Here is a 24108-nt window from a genome sequence, read left to right as displayed (position 1 = left end):
CTCCCTAGTGGCAGCTTTCCTGTTCTCCAGATTAAATTTTGGCTTTGTTTCCAGCCATTCTGATCTCTTTGCCAGCCTCCCTCACAGGGCCTGGAACTCTGTCAATCTATCCCACCCCAGCATATGGTGTCTTTTTTGCATGTTCTTACTTACCAGTGTTGCAAAGAACAGAGCTCTGCTCTTTTACTGAGGCTCTGTGGGCAGTCCTTACACCCTCCAAGGACCACCCCAGGTCTCCTGTTTCGTCTGCCTAGGGAGACTCAGTTAAACCCTGATGGAAAGCCAAGTGCTCAGTGTTCACATGACTTGTGGGTTTGCTGCAGATATTAGGCTCTGCCCTGCTTGCCTAAAATATTCTCTGTTGTCACCTTGGTCAACCCCCAGCATGAGCTGCTGCCCTAATGGCCAGGTCTCAGGTTATTCCCCCCAACTTTCTCTGTATTACCTCAAAAAGCTATTGCACAAGACTCTTAGGATGACACAAAGAATAAATCATTCACTTTAACAATTTATTGAGTGGAACTCTAGGGCTAGCACTGCTTTAGGCCCTGATAGCTCAACAACACACAACACAGAAAAGTTTTGCCTTAGATCCCAGTGGAGACAAATAGACAATAGATCAATTGATCAATCAAAAGTAGCATCTATACTATGTTTAAAAAAATTAATAAATTAGGAAATATGAAGACAAAATAATGGGTAGGTTAATTTAAAATATGGGTACAAAGAAGGCTTGGTTAGCTGATCACCAACGTCCCCTGCCCTGCCTGGACAGTGGGAGGAAGGGCTACCCTGGCCTTCATTAACCACTACTCTGGTTCCTGTAGTCCCAGATTAAGAAGGTAGGAATTGCCACCCAGCCTGTTCTGATGCCACCTTACCCACCACCTACCCAGGAGTAAAAGGGAAACAGGCCACCCTCCCTGAGCTGACTACCAACGCCCCCATCCCAGCCTGGAGTGTAGGAAGAGGAGCTTCCCTGGCCTTCATCAATCACCATCCCAGTTCCTGCAGTCTCAGAGTAAGAAGCTCAGCTCCCAGTCACAATGGGACCAGAGAGACTTAGGTATACAGGAACCAAATCTAGAGACAGTGAAGCTCTAGAGGAATTATCTCCCTGCAACTCCTACCCTCCACAAGCAGAAAAAGGGGAGAAACTCTTCTGTGAATTCTGTAGCCAAAACTCCCACTGTGGATACCACACTCCCACCCACAGTAAAAGAAAATCTTCACAGAGCTAACACACACCATAGGGAAGTGCATGAGCACACAACTACAGAAATAAGCTCCAAAGAAGTAGGAGGAAGTGAATCTATCACCAGATGACTAAAAATCCAAAACAGAACTCCAAGAAATATGAAAAAAAACAGGAAATACCTCCCCTCCCAAAACAACACAGTAACTCCTCACAAAAATGGATAAAACACAAGAGAGCACAGAAATATCTGAAAAATAATTCATAATATTCATCATAGCAAAACTCAGTGAGATGCAAGAGAAAACAGACAACCAGTTCTACAAGATGAGAAAAATCTTTCCACAACTTGAAGGAGAAACTCCATAAAGAGATATATATCCATGGGACCAGCAGTTGGCGTAATGGCTATGTCACTGGACGCCCATGTAGCCATCTGTGGTTCAAGTCCTGGATCCGGTGATTTAAACTCACGCCAGGCGTGTGGGCATGTGTGACCAAGATCCTGAGAGGAGAATGGAAGAGAAAGGATTGTAGCGTGACCATCCCCCTTGAGGGGGTGATTTCTCGCTTTCTGTCTCTCTGTCTCTCTGTCTTTCTGGTGAGTGCATGTGCCCTATAGCAAAAAAATCTAAAAAAAAAAATTTTAAAAAGAGAGATATACATCCTGTAAAAGAATAAAACAGAACTTCTGAAGATAAAGAATACAGTGTAGAAAATCAAAACCTCCCTCAAAAGTGTTATGAGTAGATAAGACCATGCAGAAGAAGAATCTCTGACCTTGAAGACAAACCTTTGATTTAGTTCAAGTGACTGAGAAGAGGAGAATAATCATTAAAAATGAGGTTAACATAGGGGAAACCCCAAATGAAATTAAATTATTAGATACTGCATAATGGATATTCCAGAGAGCGAAGAGACAGGTAAAGGCATAGAAATTTTATTTCCTGATATAATAGCTGAAACCTTCCCAAATTTAGAGTGGCGGGCAGACATCCAAATCCAGGAAATACAAAGAACACCAAGTAGATTTAACATAAGAAGATCCTCTCCAAGGCAAGTTGGTAAAAAATCAAAGACAAAGACAATATTCTAAAAATGGCAAGAGAGAAATGTTAAGTTACTTACAAAGTTTACCCCATTAGACTAATATCAGGCCTCTCAGCTGAAACAATGCAGGCATGGAAAGAATGAGAAGACATATTTTTTTAAAAAAATAATTAGTTTATTTGACTTTATTTATTTATCCATTTATTTATCTTTACCAGAGAAAGAGGGAGGGAGGGAGGGAGGGGGAGAGAGAGAGAGAGAGAAAGTGAGAAAGCAAACCACCAGGTCCAGGACTCAAACCATGGTCGGCCACGTGGGAATCCAGCGCCCATAACCACCGCACCATCTGCTGGCCCGAGAAGACATATTTAAAACTCTGAAAATAAAACAATGTCATCCAAGAAGACCGTATCTGGCAAGATTATCCTTTAATAAGAATGGAAAATAAAATCATTCCTGGATAAATAAAAGCTAAAAAAAGTCACCAAAACTAGACTAACTCATCACAACTTTCTTAAAGAATACTACACCAGAAAAACTAAAGGATTGTAAATAGAAATGAAAGAACACAGTACAACTAGAAATAAAAAAGAGAGAGAGAGAAACAAAATGATAGGGATAAGTCCACATATTGATATTAATACTGAATGTTAGTGGATTAAATTCCCAAACTAAAAGATACAGACTGGCTTAATGGATTTAAAAAAAAAAAAAAAAAAAAAACCAGCAACAACAGAAATAGGAACCCCCTATATATTGCTTACAAGAAACACATCTTATTGACAAACACACAATAGACTGAAAATGAAGGGCTGGAAAAATTACTTCATGCAACTATAATGGAAAAAAAGGGAAAAAGAGCCAGAGTTGTGATACTAATTTAGATAAAATACACTTTAAGAAAAAAAAGATAAAAAGAGACAAAGAAGGACACTATACATTTCTAAAAGGATTAATCCACCTAAAAATGTAACAATTACAAATATTTACACACCCAACACCTGGGCACCCAAATATGTCAAAGAAAGACCGCTAGATCTAAAGAGAGATATCAACTGTAACACACTCATCACTGGGGATTTCAACACCCCACTGTCACCACAGGACGCTCATCTAGACAACAAATAAACAAAAGAGACACTGGAGCTCATTGATACCATAAGCCAAATAGAATATTTCACCCAGCAACTACAAAATATACTTTTTTTCTTACCTCTGCATGGGATGTTTTTGAAGATCCTCACATAATAGGGCACAAAACAAGCCACTACAAATGTAAAAGTATAGAAGCTACACCCAACATCTCTGACCACTCCGTGGTAGAACTGGAAAGATCTGAAGATACAATAGTAGAGAGGATAAGTGTAGATAATAGAGACTATAAAAGAGAGGAGTGGGAAAAGAGAGAGAAAGAGAGAGAGGAAGGAAGAAAAAGAGAGAGGAGGGAGAAAGGAAAAGAAAGACAGAAACAAAGAAAGAAAAAGAAAGAAAGAATACAAAAGAAAGAGGGATTTTAACAATAGTCCCTACTACCAGGGGATACTATAAGCCAATTTGAGAAACTCCTTCCAAGTACTTAATACCGTGCCTGACATTTATCAAACAATTAAGACATTTTAGCTATTATGAGTTAAGTGAAATAAACAAAGGTATAAGACATCATATCATTTTAATTTTCCCGTTTCACCATGGTGAGCAGCAGAAACTTCACCATGGACCCGCACCAGTTCATAGACCAGACCATTTGAGCACCACTGAGATAAACAATTTGGATCGACGACTCTCTAAAAGGCCCCCGGTGCAAAGCCAGCCTCACTTATTTAAGAGACTGAAGGTACAGAGGAGAGCGACTGTGGTAACAGGATTGACTGCAAATAAACACACGCCGAGGCCCCTGTGAATAAGTGCAGCCCATGCAGGTTTTCTCATTAAGAAAGGTCACCCTTGGGGCTGGCAGGTGGCATGGTGGTTAAGGCAGCCGGATTCCCACATGGCTGACTGCAGTTCAAGTCCTGGACCTGGCAGTTTGCTTTCTCACTTTGCTTCTCTCTCTCTGTCTCTCTCTGGTTAACTGCAAAATAAAATAAAATAAAATAAAATAAAATAAAATAAAATAAAATAAAATAAAATAAAATAAAGTAAAATAAAATAAAAAATAAAATAAAGTAAAATAAAATAAAATATAAAATAAAATAATGACAATGAATACAATTAAATAAAAAATAATTTAAAAAAAAAGAAAAGAAAGGTCACCCCCAAGTCACCCGCATGCACCTCTCATAACCAACAGCAATAAGCGTGACAGCACAGAGAACACAGTCCGGCCTCATTACCTGATCAGGAAAAACGTATCAACCCCGAGGTAAAACGGGCCGCTCCGAGAGTAAAGGTACAGTGGGTTTCTAAGCACGCGGGATTTCCATTCAAGCACGTTATCTGTAATGAATGCGAAAACAATAGGGCAGTGTCTTTTTGTTTCATAGGAGAAAATCACGTGATTCCAAAATACCTTCGACTTTGAAGTGCAGTTTTATGAGTCAGTGGGAAGTGACACTGGGAATAAAAGATGGGATTGAGGTCCCTACTCGAAACTCAGGCTCTGAGCTCCTCTGTGCTCTCAGCATGGCCACAGGCCCCTGGTGTCCCCAGCAGCGTCCCCTGTTCATGGATGGGGCCGACCACCTGTGAGGCTTCGCTAGCCCAGCCTGCATTGGCCTTCCCCTCAATCTGACACGCAGGTTCAGCCCCATGCCCAGAAGGTGCCACTGTGATCAGCAGGAGTGCTTTGGGAGTGCAGCCGCAGGGAACAGGTAGGGAAGCACTGATTTAATATTAGTGCACGATGTTTATTTATGTGTTCCTGTTGGTCAGGGAGGAAAAGAACGATAGCTCCTGGCTTCATTAATCATGCCACGAAGGAACCCAACCTTTGGGTGATGCAAATACAACACCCAGGTCTCACTATTTACCTGGCAGCCCGTGCCTGATTTATACCTGAGAGCTACCGAACACTGCAAGCTCATGGGCAATGTCTCTCAAAGGGAAGCTGCTTGTGAGAAAGGCTGCCAGCCTCCCGTCCTGGGACCAAATGCAACCCACGACACCAAGCATTCCCTCTTCCCCAACTGCTCCTGGAGGAAAGGCTGGTCAGCTCCGTACCCAAAGACAGCCATGCAGTCATCTGACTGGTGTGTCCCGAGATGATCCAGAGGAGACTCAAGACACGGATGCCATTCAGGGCTGGGCAGGCACTTGCTGGTGTCTTTGCAGTCCAGATGGCTGGCACATTCTTCTGCCAAGAAAAGCACTGCAGAGTACAGTCCACGGCTCTGAGAAACCCTGAGCAAGAGCACAGACATCACCGTCCATCCTGACAGCCAGCCCTAACCACCCACCACCCCATAACAAGGGCCAAGACATGCAGCCAGACCCGCTGACAGTCTCCCAAATGCTCTCTTGCTTTGACTCTGGACTATAAAACTTGGATTTTGTGCTCTCTCTCTCTCTCTCTCTCTCTCTCTCTTTAAAGTTGCCAGAGAGCAGATAACAGGGGGAGAGAGAGAGAAACAAAGAGAAAGAAAGAGAGAAAGCATCCCCCTCCCCTTGGGGATGGTCACACCGCAATCCCTTCTCTGTAATCTCTCCCTCCTTTCAGGATTTGGGGCACGCATACACATGTGTTTGGTGTGTTTTGCAAGTCACTGGATCCAGAACTCAAACCACACAGTCATGTGGCATCTGGTCGCCTTAACCACTAGGCCACGGGTGCCCTCATCATCTCCTCTTGATCTTTCTGTAGACTTTGATACACAGTCTCCCTCTCCTTTGAACTTTGACCTTCCCTAACAGACTTAAACTGAGGTTAGTGCCCCCCAATACCTTGCGCAGACTATGCAGGCTCAAATTCAGGCCCCCAGGGATGCCAACCCTCGACCCTAGTCCTGTTTTACAAAGGATTAGGGGAAGGAGAACATAGACCTCAGCAAGAAACCACATGATCCGGAAAGCCAGCAGTGCACTTGTGATGACATCTCTGGCACTCTCCCAAGGATGAACTCATCGGAGGTGACATCCTTAGCAGAGGTCAAGGTACAGGCACGGAACAGAGGGAGAGCTGGCACAGTAGCTACGGGCGGAGGCCTTACAGTTAAACACCGCCATGTCTTAGCTCTGTGACCTCGGCAAGGGACTTAATTTCTCTGCATCTAAGTTTCCACATCTGCAAAATAAGAATCAAGATAGGTTTTATAATCATAGACCTCTAACAAGAGCAAATGAGATAATGCTTATAAATTACTCCAAATAGAGACCAACCCATGGTAAGCACTCAAAGAAATCACAGCTTACTAACACTATTTTAAGCCCTGTGATTTTAAGAATGGTTAATCCTTTTTGCTTAATTTATTCCATGCATAAATGGAATCTGACCTATCCTGAGAGCCAGTGAAGTGACTGGAATCATGAAGCAGGAAACTTCAAAGCTCAAGCCAGCTCCAAGAGCTCATATTTTTCTCCTGGACAGAGTTCATGCTTTAAACATTGGGATACTAATAATTTTTTAAAGAATTAAAATTTCTTGGGACCAGCAGTTAGCATAATGGCTATGTCGCTGGACTCCCACGTAGTCGACCACTGTTCGAGTCCCAGACCCAGTGGCTTAAACTCACGCCGGGCGCATGTGCATGCATACCCAGGATCCTGAGAGGAGAATGGAGGAGAAGGGATTGTGACGTGGCCATCCCCTGGGGGGGTGATTTCTCGCTTTCTATCTCTTTGTCTCTCTGTCTGTCTGGTGAACACACGTGCCCTATAGCAAAAACCTCTCCAAAAAAAAAAAAAAAAGAATTAAAATTTCTTTACAAACGACATCTGGCTTATAACCTAGCTTGGAAAGGCCAGCAGGTAGTATAGTGGTTAAGCACTGGACTCTCACGTGGCTGACCATGGTTCAAGTACAGGACCCAGTGGCTTGAAACTCACACCAGGCATGTGTGTGTGCATGGGTGCCCAGAATCCTGAGAGGAGAACGGAGGAGAAGGGATCATGGCCATTCTCTTTGTGGGGATGATTTCTCATTTTTTGTCTCTGCCTCTCTGATGAACACACATGCCCTAATAGAAAAAGTTTCTCAAAAATAATAACCTAGCTTGGGGAATCCAAATTAATTTCTCCAATTAAAGAATCCCACTACCTAGCATTCTGGAGTTCCAGCTATGAGGTTTTCCATTCATTGCGATTGTGTCTCCACCTGAAGGCAACACTCGTGCTTTCATTGAAGGGTCGTTCACTCGCCAGGAATTGGCAATGAACGTGGCATAATCAGCAGTTTCCGACACCCGCTGTCACCTGGCTCCTCAGTTTCCTGAGAAGCTGTGTACTGCAAGGGAGGGGTACGGGACCAGGACTCTGGCAAGTTCAGCCAAATTCTTTACCTGCCTGAGCCCCCGTTTCCTCACTTCTAAAATGGGCCTAATTTTTGGCAGGATGGTTGTGAGAACTCTAGACCAATGTCAAACATCTGCCTGCTTTTGCAAGCCAGTGTTCAATATGTTTTGTTTTGTTTTGTTTTCATCTAAATTCTACTCGTGGATGAAGTTAACTATCGGTGTTTTATGAAATCTTCTGCAAATACATGGTCTATAGGGAAAACAGCCTCTTTCAAGTCCCATTTTGGTCATTTGTAAGTGAAAAATATGAGGGGACTTCAAAAAGTTTATGGAAAAAACAAGATTCAAGTACATGTTTATTTTGGTGCAAAAATTTGAAATCCATGCATAATTTTTTCATAATATGCATTTCCATGAACTTTTGAAGACCCTTTGTAGTACAAGCCCTAGAGACTTGAGGAAGATTGGGTGGTGCGATGCACATGGTCACTGGTCCTCAAAGCAAAGGTCCCCAGATCACCAGCCTCACCTGAGAACTTGTTAGACATACACATTTCCAGGCCCCCCAAGACCTATTAAATCAAAACCTTTGGGTTAGAGCCCAGCCCTCTAGGTGGTTCTGCACACATGAAGTTTGAGAGCCTCTGGATATGACAGTGCTCTAAACCACTTCACACTTTCTTTTGTTTTCTTGGTTATTGTTACTGTGAGCTCACTTTAAGCAGCAGATCATGAGGGAGAGAACCTTGACTTCCAGGGGCTGATATCCATAGCTATTAACTTCATGGAAACTTCCTCAGACTTTTGCTCGTATTTTTCTCATCTAAATAGCAAAGGACAGGGACCAGTAGATGGCGTAATGGCTACGTCACTGGACTCCCACATAGTCGACTGCAGTTCGAGTCCTGGACCCGGTGGCTTAAACTCACACTGGGTGCATGTGCGTGCGTGCCCAAGATCCTGAGAGGAGAATGGAGGAAAAGGGATTGCAGTGTAGCCATCCCCCCCTGGGGGATGATTTCTCGCTTTCTGTCTCTCTGTCTCTGTCTTTCTGGTGAACTCACGTGCCCTATAGCAAAAACCTCTCAAAAAAACAAAAATAAAAACAAAACTAAATAGCAAAGGACAGGCTCACTAACAGGAAACCACTGTAAGTAAATGCAACATTTGGAGGATAAAGAATTAGAAATCTAAAGTGCGCTATTTGACTCTAAACTTCCAAAAAACATGGTGGTCTTATGTCGATTTGACTCACTGGTGAATGTAAAGGTGGAAGGCAAAAACTGCTGAATCTTGGGGTCCCTCCACCTCAATTTTTATTTCCAATGATTTGGGAATGTGATATTTTATCTCTGCTGAGAGTAAATACAAAAAAAAAAAAAAAACAGTCTGCTATGACAATGGGATGTGGGACCCATTTGGGGCCCCAAATGACCCTGCTGAAAAAGCCCACATAACCGCAGCACTCCATTGACCACAGGGAGTCCCATCAGGGGCAAGGAACCTAAAGTTTCAGGGACTGATCCCTGACACCGTAACAGGTGTGTGTGCCCTAAGTCCCGCGATCTAGCCTGAAACGCAGGGTTCGTGGGCCAGCCTACACAGATGAAAGCCATAAGGAATTTGATGACCAAGACACCCTTTCGTTCTGACCGAGACACAAGGCAGGTCCGCGGCATCCATCTGCCCCTCGGGCCCTAGTCAGACAGGTCAGGACAGCCCAAGCAAGAGGCGTTGGCGGGTAAGCCCCTGCCCTTTCTTTCCTCTCCTGACTTAACTAAAGAGAATAAAAAATAGAGCGATGAATTTAGAAGGAGGTAAGTACAGTGACCTCATTGAATTCCTTCAGTGAGCCTCATTATAGGCCCGTTTGACAGATGCAAACCGAGTTTCATAGAAGTCGAACCTCTGACCAAGGTTAGGGTGGGCAGCCAAAGCAGGTCTGACTGGGGATCAGTAAGCACATGTTCTCTCTGCCATGCTATGAAATGTTCACAGGGCAGCCAGAGACAGGAGGAGAAAGGTCTCGAACCACATCATGTGAGAGGCATTTGAGAGATTCTGAGACCTGAGCATTGCTAGCAGAGCTGTCCCTGATATCTGTTGAGGCTATAATATAATCAAGAGAGTGTAATTACCTTGGGGGACCCTAGAAGAAAAACCAGGGCCTCTGGGTGTACATTACAGGACAGTGGGGATCAGCGCTGGCTCGAAGCCTAGCAATGAACACTTCCCATCCAGAAGGGCTCAGAGGGAGCCGCCAGGCTTGCAGACTGCTTCCATCCATGGGGAGGAGGTGGTCCCCAAACCTTATTACCTCCTCAGTTCCTTCTGGGAGAATGTCTCTTATGCAAGCACATTTGGTTGCTGCTGGGGTTTCTGGTTGGTGTTGCTGCTATTTTTGGCTTTACCTTAAGATCTGAATTGACTCTGAGAAAATCACTTTCACGCCTTCCACATGAGACACAGTCTGGAAGCCGGTCTATCACATGTTCTCCTCTTCTGGTCTGCTCACTAAAGTGTTTGATTTTTCTCCCCCTAGTAGAAGAAAGGGGACCCACCAAAAGCTACTGCACATGTTCTAAAGGTGTGTGCATAACCAGGCTATTCTCGCCTGAGATACTGATGTGTTTCTATTTCTATTGTCTTGCCATGTCGCCAGGTGGAAATGAAGGAACACTTGATTTGTCACTGAAGCGCAGCGCGGTGGGGAATCCAGCCTCTCCCTACACCGTGCTGGGTGTTCCTGGCTCACAGCCTTGCGTTGCACACTCGCACCCCTGGCTTCAGTGTCTAAGTAAGTCACGTATCTTGGGGATGGCAGGAAGCGTCTCTGAGTCCTGTGTGGGACTCTGACACTGAGGACACACGCGATCATGGAATTGTTCCTGGGAGGCGTACTACAGTGAAACCCCAGGCTCGGTTCTGACCTAGTCTCTGACTAGCACAAAAGCACACTGGGTAATTGGACACAAGAAATAAAGCAACACTTCCCGCGAGCTCGCCTTGCCTTAGCGCATCCTGGATAAACAGAGGCTGAACTGTGGCCAGCAGAGGTCCAGCCTCCATGCTGGCATTCCAAGGCTGCCGGCACCACTAGAATCCAGCCCTAAAGGGGCTCTCCCACTGCATACTCAGTCACGGCAGCTCTTGGGGTGGCCTTGGTTTCATGAACATGCCTACTTTTTCCTCCGCTCCGGATGCCTGCCAGTAAGAGATGAGCCAGGTGGTGCATCCACTGCGTTCTGCTCCCGTCTTCGTTGTTCTCCATCTCCCTGAGGGGCAGACTCCCGTACCTGGCCGAAGGCGTCCCCGGCACTGGTGACATCCTGCCATCAAACCCCCACCCTCTGGCTGCCACATAGACAGTTCCAGCCAGAGGAAGGGCGAGGCCCAGCAAGACGATGCACCTGCAGGCAGAAGACACACAGCGGCCAACCTCACGTGACACCGAATGAGGTGAAAAAACAACCTATGAAAGGCAAAGCTACTGCGTGTTTCCATAGGCAAATATTTAACAATTTTTAGGGTGAGGAATGATATTCTATGCATAAAAATAATGAAAAATGTTACACAGGAGAAGAGTAATGAATTTCACTTAACTGTGTATTTTAATTGTAAAAAAAGAAAGAAAGAAAAAGCAACCCAAAGGGAGGCATTTGTCAGTGATATGATTAGAGATTAATATTTTTTTCTACATTTTCTAAGTTAATGAACTTTAAATATCAATCCCGGCTACTTGGGAGGTGAAGGCAGGATACCACAAGTGTAAGGCTGGCCCGATCAAGATAGAGGGTCTGCTTATGCCTGTCATGGTGGCACAGCCTGTGGTCCCAGCTGGGAGGCTGAGGCATAATGATATGGAGACTCTTAAAAAAAACAAACAAAAAAATCAATAAAAACCTAAATAGCTCATACATGGGGACGGGGCTGAAGAATACAAGTAGGTAATTTACCAGAAAAAAGCACAAGTGGCAGATAAACTTAGGACCAAAAAAGAAAAACAAAACAAAAAAATTTCGTACCAGTTTTTGGTTTTAATTCATGATGGAGTCCATGCATGGGCATGTAAAAATGAGAGAGGTAAGCCCCTCTTCAGGGTCCGGTCATATCACGATCCCTGTCTTCTGGGCCACTGGATCATAGGCACCCACAAGTGTGCCTGGCATGACCCAGACTGACAGGGCCAGGGATCTGAACCCTGGCTGCCACGTGGGATCCAGCTTCTCCTGAGCAATGCATTACTGTTGCACCGCGGAGCGAGCCCACCAGTTTTACAAAGATGTAAATTAAACTGACTTTTTCACTCATCAAGTTGGTTCCAGTATTTAAAAGGCAGTTTTGATAGTGGTGAGAACAGACACAGACATTTCCCGCGGGAGGTCCTATCAATGAATCTCTCAGGAACAACTGTACATGGTTCAAGAGTTACGGCTCAGCACTTCCACTTCCATCAACAATCCAAGATGCAAGCCAGAGGCAGGGGAGAGAGCCTGCAGTGATCATGGGAGACTCATTGCCTCCCGTAAAAGAAACTGATCTTCATGGTGGCATCACAGTGAGGAACGGGAATATTTGGGGACAGGATCTATTTCTCAGAGGTTCCTGAAACTGAATCACATTTGGGTGCAGCCAGCTTTCCCCTTTAATATCTTTGCATTTCCTTATGACAACAGAAACTTAGTCTCGCAGTTCTGGAGGCTGGAAAGCCCAAAATCAAAGCGCCGGCAGATTTGTTGACTGGTGCAAACTACTTTCTAGTTCACAGATGGCACCTTCTGGCTGTGAACTCACATGGTGGAAAAGGCCAGAGAGCTCTTAGGATCCCTTTTATACAACGGGCACTAGTCCCATTATGAGGCCTCTACCCTCATGACCTATCACCTCCCAGTGGTCCCACCTCCTAATACCATCACAACAATAGGTTTCAACATATATATTGGGGGGATCACAGATATTCAGACCATAGTACCCTGCAAATAGGCAGTATTGACCAGACATCAGTCAGTGAGTGAAATGAAGTGGTTAAAGCTAGGTGTTGAGCAGAAACTGACAAAATGGAACCAAAAGAGAACATCCCAGCCAGATGCCGAAAGAGAGAGGTAAGCCCCTCTTCAGGGTCCGGTCATATCACGATCCCTGTCTTCTGGGCCACTGGATCATAGGCACCCACAAGTGTGCCTGGCATGACCCAGACTGACAGGGCCAGGGATCTGAACCCTGGCTGCCACGTGGGATCCAGCTTCTCCTGAGCAATGCATTACTGTTGCACCGCGGAGCGAGCCCACCAGTTTTACAAAGATGTAAATTAAACTGACTTTTTCACTCATCAAGTTGGTTCCAGTATTTAAAAGGCAGTTTTGATAGTGGTGAGAACAGACACAGACATTTCCCGCGGGAGGTCCTATCAATGAATCTCTCAGGAACAACTGTACATGGTTCAAGAGTTACGGCTCAGCACTTCCACTTCCATCAACAATCCAAGATGCAAGCCAGAGGCAGGGGAGAGAGCCTGCAGTGATCATGGGAGACTCATTGCCTCCCGTAAAAGAAACTGATCTTCATGGTGGCATCACAGTGAGGAACGGGAATATTTGGGGACAGGATCTATTTCTCAGAGGTTCCTGAAACTGAATCACATTTGGGTGCAGCCAGCTTTCCCCTTTAATATCTTTGCATTTCCTTATGACAACAGAAACTTAGTCTCGCAGTTCTGGAGGCTGGAAAGCCCAAAATCAAAGCGCCGGCAGATTTGTTGACTGGTGCAAACTACTTTCTAGTTCACAGATGGCACCTTCTGGCTGTGAACTCACATGGTGGAAAAGGCCAGAGAGCTCTTAGGATCCCTTTTATACAACGGGCACTAGTCCCATTATGAGGCCTCTACCCTCATGACCTATCACCTCCCAGTGGTCCCACCTCCTAATACCATCACAACAATAGGTTTCAACATATATATTGGGGGGATCACAGATATTCAGACCATAGTACCCTGCAAATAGGCAGTATTGACCAGACATCAGTCAGTGAGTGAAATGAAGTGGTTAAAGCTAGGTGTTGAGCAGAAACTGACAAAATGGAACCAAAAGAGAACATCCCAGCCAGATGCCATATACTCACAGACACACAGCAGCAAACATGTCCAGGGGGAACATTCCAGCAGCACATCTGGCCACACTCCCACCAGATGAGGAGGAAGAATTCGGTGTAAAGAGAGAAAGGGAAGGGGCCCAAAATGAAGTGTTTCTGAATCTTAAAATATCTACCAAGAGAAGAAAAAAAAAACAGATCATGGTAATACTTTAGTTTGCAATAATGCTTTTATACTGTTCCAAGTGTTTCCACATCTATCATTTCAAACCTCTGAAAAAGGTTTAAAAGCAGCTGGCTTGGATACATCTGATTTACAGATGGGGCAACTAGGACACGAAGACACAGAGACTCCCAGAAGTAGGACCTCTTCACCCGACTGGAAAGGGACACAGGACTCCTGATCCTTAGCCTGCCCAGACGTTGGCAATTTTTCTAGCACATAACATTGAGAATAACAAGCCTACAAATGCACCATTGCCCGCCTAGATTTCCTTGTGATCAGGTCCACACAAGAGATAAAAATACAATATAAAGTGGAAGATTATGAGCCAAGCGGTGGCACATTTGTAATGCAAGCGGCTCACCTAGGTTCACTACTGGGAATGCACGTTGCCGGTGATATGGGCTGGCTGGCACCGAGGGTGGGTTGTGGCTTAAAGACCCTATGAGAATGCCTGCCTAGTGCTTTCTTTCTAGCTGAAGAAATAGGGAAACTTCTATCAATAATGGAAAAGTATGGGGCCAACAGATAGCAGTGGTTGGCATAGTGGTTACATCTCTGGACTCTTACATGGCCGACTACGGTTCGAGTCCTGGACCTGATGGCTTAAAACTCATGCTGAGTGCATGTGCATGCATGCCCAAGATCCCAGGAGGAGAACGAAGAGAAATACTGTGGCATGGCCATCCCCCCTGGGGAGTGATTTTTCACTTTCCCTTTCACTGTCTCTGTCTCTCTTAACAGTACAGGAAGCAACAGAGAGCACAGGGAAATTCAAAACAAAGATGAAAAGCTATGCTGGAGTTCATCTGCACTGTAGAAAACTAGTTTTTAAATTTAACTTAGGGCGGGGCTGGTAGGTAGCATGGTGGTTAAGGCACTGGACTCTCGCATGGCTAACCGTGGTTCAAGTCCCGGACCTGGTGCCTGGCTTTTTCGCTCTCCCTCTCTCTGTCTCTCTATATTCAAATTGAATACTACTACTAATACTAATAATAATAAAATAAGTTAAATAATTTTTAAAAATTTAACTTAGGGCTCTATGTGCAGCAAAGAACGAGACCACAGAACTAGGAAGAAAATGATGAAATACATGTCTGGATCCCAGATTTAATTCCCCTCACTTCCATTGTTTTTAAAAGTGTTTTGCTTTTGTTTTTTGGGTTTTTTTGTTGTTGTTGTTGTTCCAGCTGAATCCTCCCTTCCCTGAGAGCGCAAGCATAACATCACCCAGGACATGTATCCCAGCCCCCACTGTCCTCACTGGTGATCTTTCTGCATCTCCATCACAGGGGCGCTGCCCTCCAAGCAAGGGGGCCGATGGTAAGGAATGCCACCCGGACCACTCAGACCACCTGGGGAACCTGAGAACATGCAGTCCAGGCCTCGCTGCTGCAGGGGGCAGACCTGGAGGTCACCGACTCTGTTCATGGGGGAATGTGCTGCTCGCTTAGCCCCAGAGATGTCCCAAGCTGGTTACTTATCACATGGAGCATGTGGTTCTTCCCAGCTGCAAAGCCATAGCTATCGTGTAGTTTGGCAGGGACTTTGAGCCTCTGAACTGCTCCAGGACCAACCATGGAGCCAGAACAATGATGGCAGTAAGAACTTTTATAAGAACTGAGCATGTTAGAGCCAGCAGATGGTGTAGCCGTTACGTCGTTGTACTCCCACATGGCCGACTGCAGTTCAAGTCCCGAACCTGGTAGCTTGAAACTCACTCCAGGCATGTGTGCATACATGCCCAAAATCCCAGGAAAAGAAAGGATTGCAACATGACTATCATCCAGGTGGGGGGTGATTTCTTACTTTCCCTCTCTCTGTCTCTCTCTCTGGCAAGTGCGTGCACCCTAAGGCAAAACCTCTAAAAAAAAGGGAAAAAAGAACCAAGCATATGTGTGTGTGTGTGTGTGTGTGTGTGTGTGTGTGTGTGTGTGTCTGTGTTATGTGTATGTGTGATACAAAGTGTCAGCCTTGACTACCCTGCAGGAATCATCCTCTTCAGCCTCCAGACTCAGTCTCACCTCTTACGTCTGCAGGACTTTGGGGCAGGAGGTACGGGGAAGCCTTCACAGCACTCTGTCCACAGCTTCGGGTCACCTCCCTTGTCTTCCTGCACCCTGATCCTCTGCCAACAGGTGCCTTACAGACAGAATTGGGACAACCTAAGCTCCACCCCTAGCCCCACTCCTGCTGCAGTCACTCCTGAGAAGGGACTTGGGCCCTCTGGACAGGCAATTCTAAGGTCCTAGGCCCTCAAAGTGTGTCCCAGAGTAGAAAGAGAAGGCAACAATCTCCAGATGGGTATGTCCTCTTGGTCCTATAGACATCTCAGCCCATGGAGAGGACGCGGCCAGGGGAGGAGCCCATACCGTGATGCGTTCACATTGGACACTACTGTCCCTTCCTGTACAGTGTTCACTTGGTCTTTTGCTGGTCACATGAATACTTAGAGCCTAAGAGACAGGTGGGGAGCAGAATGAGCAGGAATACAGAGCCCTTGGCTTCCAAACGTGATTTCTTTGTTGTTTTTTTTTTTAAAGAATTATTGTATTTAATTTCATTTGTTATTATTATTTTTTTAATTTGACCAAAGAGAAACAGAGAGAAAGAGAAAAGAAAAGCAAGAAAGCAGATCTATGACTTGAACCGCAGTCGACCGTATGGAAATCCAGTGCCCTTAACCAACATGCCACCTGATGGCCCCCCAAACGTGATTTCAAAGGAACTTTAAGAGACTCACCCATCACTGTACTCAAGGGAGGCTGCCTTTGGGCTGAGAAGCAGGCCCCGACTCAGTATGTGGCATCCCTTGACCATGTAGACTTCCTGAGCCCACCTGACACCCCCCCCCCTCAGTGATTGGAGTCCATGTTCTCAGAGTCTAGAGACAGATGGTCCCTGCAGCACTAAGGACAAGCACTGCACTCAGCCCTATAATTCCGCCATGGTAAATGAAACCAGCTAGCGGCCTAGCACGTTCAACCAACCTTACGTGTCTACACTGTGCCAGACTCCAGGTCTACACAGGAGAATACAACACTTTTCTTGGCAACCCTTGTTTGAGCTATTTTCTACCAACTTCTTATCCCGCCTCTTCCTAACTCCAGGCCAGCTCAAGCCCCCTGGGTAAACCTCTCTCTCGGGCTCTTAACTGTAGCTCCCTCCCCCCATTCTCCACAGCTCAGATATGCATGCTTTTTTCCCCAGTTACTAGGACGTAGCGTTCTGGATGGAATTGTGCTCCTCCAAAAAGGTACAGGTTCTAATTTCCGTACCTGGGCATGTGACCTTATCTGAAAACAGGGTCTTTGCAGATGTAAAGAACTTAAGACGAGGTCATATGAGATTAGGGTGGGTCCTAAATTCAACCAGTGTCTTTATTAAAGAGAAATTTGGACATAAAGAGACGCACAAGGGACACGTAACGGAGGTGGAGATTGAAATGATGTTACAGGCCAAGGAGTGCCAGGAACCACTGGCCACCACCAGGAGCTAGGGGAGAAGATGAAACAGATAGACACTGCCTCACAACTTCCAAAAGTATCCAACTTCATCAGCACTTTGGCTTCTGATTTCTAGCCTTGAGAACTGTGAGAATAGGGATTGGCGTAATGGCTATGTTGCTAGACTCCCATGTAATCGACCACAGTTTGAGTCCCAGGCCTGGCGGCTTAAACTCACACCAGGCACGTGTGCACGTATGCCCAAGATCCTGAGAGGAGAATGGAGGAGAAGGGATTGCAGCATGGCCATCTTCTCTGGGGGGTGATTTCTTGCTTTCTGTCTCTTTCTGGAGATTGCATGTGCCCTATAGCAAAAACCCCTCAAAAAAAAATAAAAGTGGGGGGCTGTGAGAATATACAATTCTCTTGTAATAAGTTACCAAGTTGGTGGTGATCTGTTCTGGGAGCCCTAGGAGATGGACGTAATAAGGGCCACTGAGATGCATGGATTTGAATATTTTGGGAAATACTCTAAAACCAGGTTTCATACTCATCATATCTAAGTTTTGTCTATACTCTCAACACTTTCCTATTCTACAGTTTTATTCTCAGGAACTCACATAAAGCTTATTGGGGGGAAATTTCCTAATATTCCATGACCATGACAGTGCAGTGTTTTACCCTAGCCTTTGGCCAAAAGCCACGAGCTCTGACCTGCCCAGAATCTTCCCCCCTCTGTAATTCTGGGGCCATTTTTGTCTTGGCCTACCTTTACAGTCTTCCCATTCTCCCTCCTTGGATGAACTAAGTCTATGCAAAGGGCTTCTGCCTGGTATTGCTGAGCTGGGTCGTCCCCACATCTGCACAGAAAATACTGGCAACTCCACCAAAAGGCTTTAAGAAATAGCCGACAAATCCTTTCCAGACGAAGACCTTTTCTCCTGCACAAAGGTGCACTGATTTCTCTCCACTGCCTCTGCGCCGAAGCTGGAGAAAGGCCGAGGCAGCACAGGCTAAAGTCCGCCCCTACATCCCCCCATGCAGGCGAAATGCCACCAACGTGTCCCCCCACGTTGGCTCAGCGCACACTAACCAGGCCATTTCATTTTTCAGGTTCCTTGAAAAAACTCTCTTTACCTTATTTATCTCCAAATGCTACTTTTTCAAATTTCTTTTTATTAATAGTAATTATTTCAAACATGCCATTTTATTCTAATGCTATTTTGGCTAGTAAGCCTAGCATTAGCCAGAAAAATTAGGCTAATACATAAAGTTAAATAATAAAAACCATGAGCTCTTTTTAAAATAATTATTTATTAATTTTATTTGTTATTATTATTTTTTAATTTGCTCTCACCAGAGAGAAACAGAGTGAGAAAGCAAGCTGCCAGGTTCCAGACTCAAACCATGTGGGAATTCAGGGACCAGCAGTTAGCGTAATGGCTATGTCGCTGGATTCCCAAGTAGTCAACCTCGGTTCGCATCCCGGACCTGGTGGCTTAAAACTCATGCCGGGCGCATGTGCGTGCATGCCCAAGATCCTGAGAGGAGAATGGAGGAGAAGGGATTGTGGCGTGGCCATCCCCCCTGGGGGGGAAATTTCTTGCTTTCTGTCTCTCTGTCTCTCTCTGTCTGTCTGGCGAGCGCACGTGCCCTAAAGCAAAAACCTCTCCAAAAAAAAGGTTATTTTGGAACCAGCAGTTAGCGTAATGGCTATGTCGCTGGACTCCCACGTAGTCGACCGCGGTTCGTGTCCCAGACCCGGTGGCTTAAAACTCACGCCGGGCGCGTGTGCGTGCGTGCCCAAGATCCCGAGAGGAGAATGGAGGAGAAGGGATTGCGGCGTGACCATCCGCCCAGGGGGTGATTTCTCGCTTTCTGTCTCTATGTCTCTCTCTGTCTGTCTGACGAGCGCATGCGCCCTACAGTGAAAATCTCTCAAAAAAAAACAAAACCATGTGGGAATTCAGATCCTCAACTACTAGACCACCTACGGGCCCCAAGACTTTCAGAGTTAAGGAGTCACTTATTCATTTGAAACATTAATTTAATAATAACTCTGCAGTTTAGGCTATTTATGGTGATCTGTAACAATTGAAATTTTAATCTGATTTATAATAATTTGTTGAGTTTTTTTAACAGTACATGAACTACTTGGCTTGCTAGTGTACCCAAAGTTATAGTGGTTGTCATAAACTCAGAAGATAATGGAAGATTATTGAAAACTAGCTGCAATAGCAACACTTTAAAGAACTCTTAGTAATGTGTCATGTTCTCAGTCATATGACTAGAATGAATACAAAGATGTTAGTGGCAAAATTTTAGTCTTTAAAGCTCTTGCTTTGAAAATTTGACTTAGAGGAAATCAAACTAGTTTCCACGTGGACTAAAATTTATCCCTTTTGCATAGCTAAAGCCAGAAATTATTATCCCCCATAAAGGGTTAGACCCATACAGAACTTCAGAACCCACCCTTCACTGCACAGAGGAAGAGACTGGAGCTTGGGAGATTAAGTGATTTGCCCAGGATCACACAGCTGGGAGGCAACAACCAAAACCAAATGCTGGGCTCTTAACACTAATGCATTACAACACGTTGACCTCACACAATCTCAGTTCAGAATGGCCTTCTGGATTTGGCAGATGACAGATTGCCACACATGGAAGGAACAGAAAACATTCACAATATGGAAACCAACACCAACTCCCTCCTTTCTTAAAGCCTAACCAGGCAGCTGTGGGTGAGCAAAGATGATGTAATTTTACATTTTACTATGTAGAGACTCAGTTCTGGGTCTTTATATAGCGTAATGGCTACATCACTGGACTCCCATGTAGTCGACCACGGTTCAAATCCCAGCCCAGTGGCTTAAACTCACGCTGGGTGCATGTGCATGCGTGCCCAAGATCCCAAGAGGAGAATGGAGAAGGGCTTGCGGGGTGGCCATTCCCCCTGGGGGCAATTTCTCACTTTCTGTCTCTCTTTCTCTCTCTCTTTCTGGAGACCATGCATGCCCTATGGCAAAAACCTCTCAAAATGAAAAAAGACTCATTCCTACCTCCTTTTTATTGTCTTTCTCTCCCTTTCTATCTATTCTATTATTCTGCCACCTCCACTCCCAATCCCCCCCAGAACTTCATTATTCTTGGTTTATTGAATTTATCAGGATGAAAGGTGGGTTCAATCCTGAAGGAATGGCCTTTGTTGGCTCTGAGGAACTGGATTATTTTCAAACTTTATATGAGATTTATACTGAGATAGATTCCTCGGGTATTCTTTTGTACCTACCCAGTTGGGACATCATGGTCACATCCTCTTCAGCACAAGAATCAGGAACACACACGCCAACACTGTAGTCGGCCCCATCCTGGGAAATGCAATGCCACAATGTTCTTTCATTTTACTGTTTGTAGATCATTTCCAAGAAAAGCTGCTGCTGCACTGCCCATAAATTAAACAGACTGGGAGAAAAGGGCATTGATAAAAGATGTCTTCTAACTTCTTACAGAGATGACTATTCAGGGGCAGGCAGGTGGTGTGGTGGATAAGGTGCTAGACTCTCACATGGTCAAATGCGGTTTGAGTTCATGACCTGGTGGCTTGCTTTCTCACTTTCCCTCTCTCTGGTCAAAAATATGAATAAGTAGGGAACCAGCAGTTAGCGTAATGGCTATGTCGCTGGACTCCCACGTAGTCGACCGCAGTTCGCGTCCCGGACCCGGTGGCTTAAGATTCACGCCTGGCACTTGTGCGTGTGTGCCCAAGATCCCGAGAGGAGAATGGAGGAAAAGGGATTATATATATATATAAAAATAAGTAAATAAATAAAGCTAAGTAAATAATTCTTAGAGAGAGATGGCTTTTCCATTACAGAGTGGTTCAAGTTTATTTTAGAGCATCAGATGTATCCACTTTTAAATAAAATGGACCCCAAGCTTAATTGATTATTTCCAAAGCAGCCACCAATTTCAGTTCATCTGACGCAGAGTATCTTTCTTCCGCAGTAGAATTCATTAAGAATGGATTCTACTTCACTGACTTTATGGCACAGCAGTTAAGAGCTGCTCAAGGAAAGCCAGATCCCACATGGCAAATATGGTTCTAGCCCCCAGCCTGGTCAGCCTGGAAAACACCAGGCCTCTATAGGCGTGAGCGAGATCCAACAGGCTAGAGGACAGGAGAAAGGGGATGGCAGTGTGACCAGACCGGGGAGGGTGCTCATCTCTCTCTCTCTCTCTTGCTCACTTTTCTGCATCTATACATGTGCTCTATCATGAATACAGAAAAAAGTTTTTAAAAAAGAATCGACTCTCCTACAATTTTCAATACCATTGCCAAGTTGATATGTCTTAGTAGCAGGACACAATGTATCAAATAAATATTTTATTAATAAATCAATAATTATGATGCCTGTCCCAGTAGAGAAAAGATCAAATTATAAGTAAAAATGTATGGGATACTTTTTCTAAACACGTAACTGACATGATTGTGTAGGTCTGACCTTTCACTGTGATATTAAAACCATGAATCTGCTTTGAAAGTGATATTTGAATATACTGACTAAACCCTCAAGCAATCATCACTCCCGCCATCAGCAGGACAATGAGGCGAGGTGGTCATGTCCCTGTCTCCACGGTCAGCCACTGTAAAATCACATTACAGCATTCATTTCAGAGAGCTTGGGCTTCTCGTCGCTACTTTGTACAATTGTTATTAGCCAACTAGTGATGAAACTTGCTTTTACTGTGTGATATGCACAAACTCTCTCTGTATTTCGTAAGAGGCTGTGCTCTTCCTAGTTTGTGTCTGAGCATAAAAGGATTTGTGTGCTGGGAAGAGGATGAGCCCTGCAACCCTGGCCAGCTGATTGAGGAACACATTCAGAAAAGTCACAGCCCATCTGCTGGGATGACCTTGAATTTGTGTTGAGGGCTCTGTTTCTGGGAAAGGGGTTAAGGCTAATGGGAAGTCCACCCTTCCTCTGTATTCCAAAAACTGATGGTGAGTCAGGAGTTAGAGCTCAGGAACGGCATCCCAAGTTTTTGGCTTGACCTGCACTGTCTGAAGCAATGATGTGTTTTCCATGACAGCAAGGATGCAGTCAGGGTCTGGGCAAGGGCGAAAGCACTCAAAAATCCCAAGTATAGGGAAATCCTCACTGGGCCCCAGCAGCAGGTTAGCCTGAGAAGGGGCAGAAAAAGTTACCAACTAACTCGAAGAGCATGTATATGATCTTGCTAGAGAAGTTGCTGGCTAGGTTTTACCTTGAATTCCCTATGAAAGTCATCCGAAGGTCTCGCTCTACACAATGTGATGGAAGGAATATCTCAAGACCTAGGTATTCTGTTAAAGACAAATGCCTAAAATAATGTTCCACACTTGGAAGATACTGAGCAAGTTTTTGCCAACTATCTAATATTTTAATTTGTCTTTTTTATTTTTATTAGCTTTGTTATAAGAGTACATGTGCTTGCCAGAAAGAGAGAGAGAGGGAAAGTGAGAAATCACTCTCCAGGGGGGAATGGTCACTCCACAATCCCTTCTCCAGTCTCCTCAGGATTTGGGGCATGCACACACATGTGCCCAGTGTGATTTTCAAGCCCCCGAGTCCTGGAGTTGAATTGTGCAGGTGGTCATGCGGATCCAGCACCTTAACCTTTATACCACCTGTTGGCCCTAGTTTTAACTTTTTGCAAAACATCATAATACAATGGGTTTTTTTAGCTTTTTGATGGAGAAAAACATGGAACAGTAGCACATAGCTCCACACTGTTTATTAGGAACTAGATCCCACATGGCCCACTGTAGCTCAAGTCCCAGCCCCAAAAGTTTGAAAAACATGCTCTGTGTGTGTGTGTGTGTGTGTGTGTGTGTGTGCGTGTGCGTGCCCCAAATCCCAGTGAGATGAAGAAATGGAGGAAGGGGATTGTGGCATGTCTCTGCCACATTGGAGGCACTTTCTTTCCAGCTCGCTCTGTTGACTGCACATGCCCTCTGGCAATTAAAGAAACAAAAAAGGCAAAGAAAAGTAATCAGTGGGTACTATTGTGCTTCGTATCATGACATTTCCTTATCCTTCAAGAGCAAGCGCTTAGACTCCCGGTGCTCACCTGCAGTACATGAAGCTTGCAGTATTGCCCTTGGAAGCGTCCACTGGGCGCGCGGGTGGAGAGACACTCGCTGTAAGATCCCAGCCTGTCCACGTTTCCATTAAGAATATTGCTCCCAAGCTTCCCCATGGCATCATACACTAAATTTCAAAGCAAAAGAAGTTTGCAAAATGAGCATCCTATGTTACTTTCCGATGAATTTACAGGTACTCAACTCCGCCTTCTAAACCTACCAATCTTATATGGCCAAAAAAGAAGAGAAAGAAATCTACTCAGATGCCACAGTTCGAGCCTGCACTTTCGAACACAGCCTCTCTCATCTTCAAAGGAGAACAAAGATGCACCATCTCATGCCATTACACGCTCTGTCAAGTTACTTAAAAAGATGAAGAGTCTGCCGTCTTTTAAAAAACAAATGCTTTCCAGCTGGTGGCCGAATAGTTAAGGGACCCAGATGCCATCTGGTTGACCATGTGGCTCAAATTTCAGTCTTAACAGCTTGAAAAATAGGTTGGGCACATGTATGTGCAGGCCCCAAATCCCAACAGGACAGAAAAATGGAGGAGAAGGGACTGTGGCGTGACCATGTCCCATTTGGGGGTGCTT

The 24108-nt window shown here is 45.0% G+C and overlaps 1 protein-coding gene across 1 annotated transcript in view; it reads right to left on the bottom strand.

Annotated features, from left to right (window-relative positions):
• LOC102501293 (O-acyltransferase like protein) overlaps positions 1-23631 on the bottom strand; it is a 54439-nt gene extending 30808 nt beyond the window's left edge. Inside the window, exons 1-6 of the mRNA XM_027769324.1 lie at positions 23503-23631; positions 20681-20759; positions 13753-13894; positions 10816-11042; positions 5405-5584; positions 4579-4681 (exon numbers count right to left, since the gene is read on the bottom strand). Of these exons, the coding sequence (XP_027625125.1) occupies positions 4579-4681; positions 5405-5584; positions 10816-11042; positions 13753-13894; positions 20681-20759; positions 23503-23631 (860 nt within the window). The remainder of the gene's footprint in view (positions 1-4578; positions 4682-5404; positions 5585-10815; positions 11043-13752; positions 13895-20680; positions 20760-23502) is intronic.
• Between the last annotated feature and the right edge of the window lie 477 nt (positions 23632-24108).

This window comes from Tupaia chinensis, unplaced genomic scaffold (assembly GCF_000334495.1).
Source record: "Tupaia chinensis unplaced genomic scaffold, TupChi_1.0 Scaffold000012_1, whole genome shotgun sequence".
Classification (NCBI taxonomy): domain Eukaryota; kingdom Metazoa; phylum Chordata; class Mammalia; order Scandentia; family Tupaiidae; genus Tupaia; species Tupaia belangeri.
The sequence above is the reverse complement of the archived record's forward strand: the minus strand, read 5'-3'. Positions and strand labels throughout refer to the sequence as shown.